Source organism: Myotis davidii, unplaced genomic scaffold, assembly GCF_000327345.1.
Source record: "Myotis davidii unplaced genomic scaffold, ASM32734v1 scaffold68, whole genome shotgun sequence".
Lineage (NCBI taxonomy): Eukaryota > Metazoa > Chordata > Mammalia > Chiroptera > Vespertilionidae > Myotis > Myotis davidii.
This window is the reverse complement of record NW_006300376.1, coordinates 770192-776078: the sequence shown is the minus strand read 5'-3', so window position 1 is coordinate 776078 and position 5887 is coordinate 770192. Positions and strand designations below refer to the sequence as shown.

General features: G+C 41.4%; 1 protein-coding gene across 3 annotated transcripts in view; it reads right to left on the bottom strand.

Annotated features, from left to right (window-relative positions):
• SESN1 (sestrin 1) overlaps window positions 1-5887 on the bottom strand; it is a 98396-nt gene that overhangs the window by 24046 nt on the left and 68463 nt on the right. Inside the window, exon 1 of one of the 3 annotated variants that reach the window (XM_015572740.1) lies at window positions 3-186. The exons of the other annotated variants lie outside the window; for them this stretch is intronic. Within the exon in view, the coding sequence (XP_015428226.1) occupies window positions 3-104 (102 nt within the window). The 5' untranslated portion in view covers window positions 105-186. Of the gene's footprint in view, window positions 1-2; window positions 187-5887 lie in introns of those variants that run through there. 3 annotated transcript variants of the gene reach the window in all.

Here is a 5887-nt window from a genome sequence, read left to right as displayed (position 1 = left end):
CCCTCGGCCTGGCCGCGGCCCCTGCCGCACTGCTTGCAGCCTAGCAGCTCCGAGACGGCCAGTGAGGCGGTGTATGCCTCGTTCGCGGCGGCGGCCAGGCGCATGTCGGCGTGGAGACGAGACGGCAGTGGTCACCAAGAGTGGCCTGGGCGGCTCGGAGGAGGCGAGCGCCGGGTGTCAGCCGCTCCGCCCAGCCCCGCTGTCACTCCGCCGCCTGGAGGCTACGAGCACCAATTCGGACCCTCGGCGCCCTGCAGCCCCGCCCTCTTAGCGCGAAGGGGCGGGCGGCCCTAACAGCTGACCAACCCGGCGGAAAACAAGCTCCTGGGGCCAGCTCCCCAGAGCAGCTAATGCTCAGGTCCGGAACTCCTCGCGGCTCAGTCGGTTGGGAGGTGAGCGTGCACCGCAGCACGAGCCCTTGGGCTTCACTGAAAGGTGAACTGCCCCTGCCCCCAGGATCAGCAGCCGAGAACTGCCCTCCCTTCACCCGCTTGGGTCCTTTTATCTAGAGCCAGGCAGCAACCAGCCTCTCTAGACTGACCCTCACACCAAGAGGAGGAATCAAGTTCATTTTACATTTTATAAACCATTGAAATTTCCCTCTTCCCTTCCAATAATGCCCAAACAACGCAGAATGGGCCACAGAACTCAGGAAGAAGTATGGGACCATGGCCTGCCTATATTCAATATAAATTGATTTTTGGTAAGCTATATAGAAACTATAGATATCACTCTCCTACACAGATAAGGTTAGCAGATCTCTGAATTTTCTTTTTTCAAGTAAATTCGAAGGCTTTAAAATGTCTAATGTTCCCTCACAAGCGCCTTGGATTCTAAAGAAAGAATTTCTAAAAATCCGATGAAATTTTTGAGAAAATATAGGTTATAAAGGAACACAAAACCTGACATTGTTGGATCCAGAACGCAAATCTCTCAAATCTTGTGTCAACGCACTTTCCTTACATGACTCCATTAACTTTTAAAAAGCAACTCCTAAATTAGAACTCTTTTTGCATGTTTGCCCTATGATTTTCAAAAGCTTACCTGCTTAGGTTAAAAAAAAAAGGTGGAACATCTGACAGAAGCAAACAAATGGAGTTTAAAATCAATAAATTCTGACAGGCACAGAACCAGAACTTATAAATGAAAATAAGTTTCAGTCTTAGAAGTGAAATTACAATGTCTCAGACAATACTAAGTTACTCCTTTTGCTCAAGCTGTCATATTTTAAAAGTAGCAGGTTAAAAATGGATACTTTTTATTTATCTTCCCAGATAAATAAGATGTTTGTGCTCATACACTACTTTTATAAATTGTTAAAGCATCCAAAATATTTTTACTGGTCAAGAAAAGCAATTTTGGGCTAATAGCATAGAAGAAAAGGCTATAGAAGCTTCCAAGCTCAGAGGGAGTTCTGAGCACAGCCACAAAAACAAACATTATAATTAAATGCCCACTCAGCTACAAACAGGCAAAAATAAACCTAGGAAATCATCCAATTTACAGCAATATGAGCTGTACCCTCCAAGATACACTGATTGTAGATGAGTATAGGAAACACAAATGGGCTCTTGTATGGGATTGTGAGCTATAAAGGTAATTAGATAATGAAGGAAATATGTGAAAATGATGACTGGTTCCAGAAGAGCTGGGCTGTGATTTTATTTTCTGGAAGGAATAAAATAGTGGGGTTAGTTATCTAGTAGGGTAGAACCTTCTTTGTGACATTAAAATATGTCATTTGCAAAATGGAGAATGCTTACCTATTTATTTTTTAATAAGAGGCAAGGGGAAAGCATGCATTCCCAAAAATGGTTTAAAATAAGTGCAAATTAAAACTGCAAACTGTATACATATAGTGTTTGATGCTTCGTGCTTGATATTTATTGAAGAAGCATATACTAAAATTGTTTAGGAAGTTCCAATTAGTATTCCTTTTTTATTTTAATGAAAGTTTCAGCTTATTTATTTCAATGCCACCTTAAGTAAAAAGAAAAATAATTTAAACATATTTTAATTCAGTGATTTACCAAGGCCTTCTAGCAATTAAATGTCAAAATTCCTTTATGGTCTCTATTAAAGACTGACTTAAGTTCTTCAAAGAATGCTAATTTCTGCTCATTTTAATAAAGCAGTACAGTGAATTTGTTATTCTGTTCTCCAACATAAAAAGGTTGCCTCTGAATAAATCTATAGTAACCAGGAATACCAACAAATTGACCTGAAAATATCACTGTAGATTTCACTTTTGGAAATGTTTTGTTTCAAATTGAGGATTAAAAAGGGGCCACATGCTAACCTGACCAACTCAGAGACCTAAAGTAACCACAAAGGATAGAATGAAATTAAAAAGTTTTAAATAAAAGCAGTTTATGGCAGGTAGTCAAGTCCTAGGCTAAGAACTTCCTGGACAAAAGTCGATCTTTACCTTAACTAAACCAGTCTATTGTCTTTTACATCTAGGATAAAATTCCCTTGGAATATCAGGGTAACTCCCACTTTAGTGTGTGTGTTTTTCCAGACCCCTCAGGGCACAACCAAGGCACAGAGACCACAAATCCTCTCGTTGCTATGGTTATGTTAATTGTCAACTGTTAACAATCCTTTACCTACTTTGGTAAAAGACTTATGTGCCTGTGTTACTTTTCATCTAATCCCAGAGGTTTCCCCCCTTTGCTTTCTTCCACTCCCCCTCCCTCTCCTAATCTATCACCAATAGATCTCATGTAACTTGCATCTTCTCTTTTGATTGTAATGTATAAAACAAGGTGCGAAACTGCCATTCTCTGAAGCATTATCTCAATCCATTGAGATTTTGCTTCCCTGCAATTGTTGACAGTTTGGCTTAAATAAACTCACAAAAATTCTTTCTTTACAGGTTTGGATGCTTCTTATGTTGACAAAATCATTCAATAAAAAGTTTGTATTTTCCAAAGATTTCATTTCTTGAGTAGACTGGATGTCCTGAAAGTGCGTCTCCTAATGAACCCCCAGTGCTAGGCACATGACAGGCATGCAATAAACATCTGCTGAAAAGATGACCATCCTAAGTACAGAACGGTAATTGGAAAGAATTATGCTTTTGATATTTACCACAGGTTATCAATGTAGGCCAGCAGCTATTTTATAAAGTCTGCTATTTGAACATTTTATTTCAAAATTTTATTTCTTCTAAGAAGAATACTAACATCTAATACAAGAAGTAATATTATTTTGGAAATATTACCTTCCCTCTAAAAATATTTTGGTAAACTTAACTGTATCAAAGTGAGGTTTTGCATCTGTCATTAGCAGTGGTCTCAACTCCGATATTCTAAAAAATAAGCTGATACACCCACATAAAAACTGGAGGCAGTTAGATGAGTTCATTTGAGCAGAGAACTATGAAGCATTAGAGTCCAGACTTGGAGTTATGGGTCAAGATAGGCTTCCTAAGAAAGAAACATCTGAAGTGAGACAGGGAATTGGAAGGGAGGCCTTGGTAAGGAGAGAGGGAGAGGAAGGGAGAGAGAGAGGAAGAGGGAGAGGGAGGGAGGCAGGGAGGGAGGGAGGGAGGCAGAGAGAGACTCTTGATGGGGGAGTAAAGGCAGAGTTCAAAGCAACAAAACCAGCATGTTCAAAGGCCCAGAGGCAGGGGAGAGAGTGAGAGTGGTCCATTAGGGAGGCAGAATAAAGGAAGTTCATTGGGTATGGAGCAGAGGGTATGGAGAGTAATGAATGGAGTTTAGGTAAAAAATAAATCTAAGGGGGGACTTGTTAAAACCAGCATGTCAGACTCGAGGCCCGCGGACTGCACGAGGCCCAAAATGAATATTATTGTGGCCCAGCCAACATAAGGGTATGTAAGAAACATTTTAATAAAAATTTCATAACTTAATTTTTACAATATCCTGTTATACATAATTATTAATAACGAACTACAACATTCAATGACTGATTACTATAATGGTGTTGCATTCATTTCCCTTACATGCCTTATGCGCAGGCGCACTATTTCTCTCCACTAATACTAGCAGCGAATATTTTAGCAGCCGATTGCCGTGTCATTAGTCTTGGACTGGCTTGTTTGGTGTGCACAACAGGAAATATTTCGCTTGTGGGGAACAAGAAAAACAGGTTTATTGGCGTTACGCTTATTAATTTGTGCAGTTATTCAGTGTCTGGTAAGTTAATGTTCAAGAAAAAATATAAATTTTTATTAAAATGTTCTCTTATTTTAATAACTAGAGGCCTGTTGCATGAAAAGATTCGTGCAATAGGCCTTCCCTTCCCCTGGCTGCCGGCACCGGTTTTCCTCCAGCACGCGGGACCCAGGCCTTTGCTCCAGCCGGAGCCGCCTTCAAGCCTTCGCTGCTCTGGCTGGAGCTGCCTTTAGTCTTTGCTCCGCCGCTTTGTGCCTACATATGCAAATTAACCACCATCTTTGTTAGCGGTTAATTTGCATATCTCACTGATTAGCCCATGGGAGGCGTAGCAAGGGTATGGTCAATTACCATATTTGTCTATTATTAGATAGGATTACTCATTTATTTCAGCCCTTTGTATTCAGCATGTCTCGATAGAAATAAACCTACATTTCTATGAAAATTGAAGCTTTTGATTTTTTGCGACCCACATAAACTAAACCTTGTTTATTTGGCCCGTGTTAGCCTTTTAGTTTGACATGCTTGTGTTAAAGAGTCATTAGGGGAAGTACATTTCATTCTTAAGTGTACTGTGGAGTTATTCAAATTTAAAAGAGTAGAATGATATCAAATTTGCATTTCAGCTAAGGTTTAGCGAAATGTATTGGAAAAGGCAAAACTGGAGGCAGGAAGATGAGTTAGGAAGGGTGTTGAGGCGATTCTGGCAAGGGAAGAGGCTGATCTGGAAACAGTGGGGATGGAGCAAAGGGGAGGAATGATGATGGAGTTTGTTTCTCCAACATAAGTTTCTTGAAAAAGAAAATCACACCTCATTCTTTTGTCTTTGAAATTCAGGAGATAAATCTCAAATTACCTGCTATCCGGATCCAAGTGTTTTCCCTAATTAATCATTTGTCTTGAAAAAATTTAGCCAATTCATAAAAAAGGATAGATTTTAGTAGAAAGAATACTTACTAATCAGGCCAAAAAGCATAATCACACTTTCATGGACCACCTATTAAACCTTAAATTTTCGGTACATACACAACAATCTGCAGTTTGTTCAGGACACCTGGTGAGAAGTGTGAGTAGTTTAGGAAACCAGGGATCTGTGTACACTCCAGTTTCCTTACCAGATCTACCTTCATGCCAAACAGGATACATAAAAAATTATAGTTAGGAGAACCAAGATGGCGGCATAGGTTAACGCAGGAGTTTGCTGCCTCGAACAACCACTTCAAAAATACAACTAAAAGACAGAACGGACATCACCCAGAACCACAGGAACGCTGGCTGAGTGGAAGTCCTACAACTAGGAGAAAAGAGAAACGCATACTGAGACTCAGAGGAGGTGCAGTGCTGAAGTCAAATATTAAGGTGCGGAGTGCATGCAGAGCGGGCTGGTGGCTGAGGGCGCAGTTGGCATTTTAAATCAGAAGGGAGTCGCAGACTCTGAGCTCCAGATCCGAGCAAGTCTTTAGGGACCCAGACTCAAACGGGAGAAGCGGGACTGTATGGCTTCGGTCGGAACTCGAAGGTAGCTTTCTCTCCGAGGTTTGCAGTGGTTGCTGGGACTATGAGCAGCAGAGCCTCTGGGGACAGGACTGAGAGGAGCCATAACTGCTCCCTCAACCCGCTCTGTTGATGCTGTGCAACCCGCCCAGCTCAAGCCCTGCACAGAGCCATTTGCCAGATAGCCTCAGGCAAAGGCTAGATTAGCACCTCCCTAGAGGACAGAAGTTTTCCCACTGCAGACACAGCTG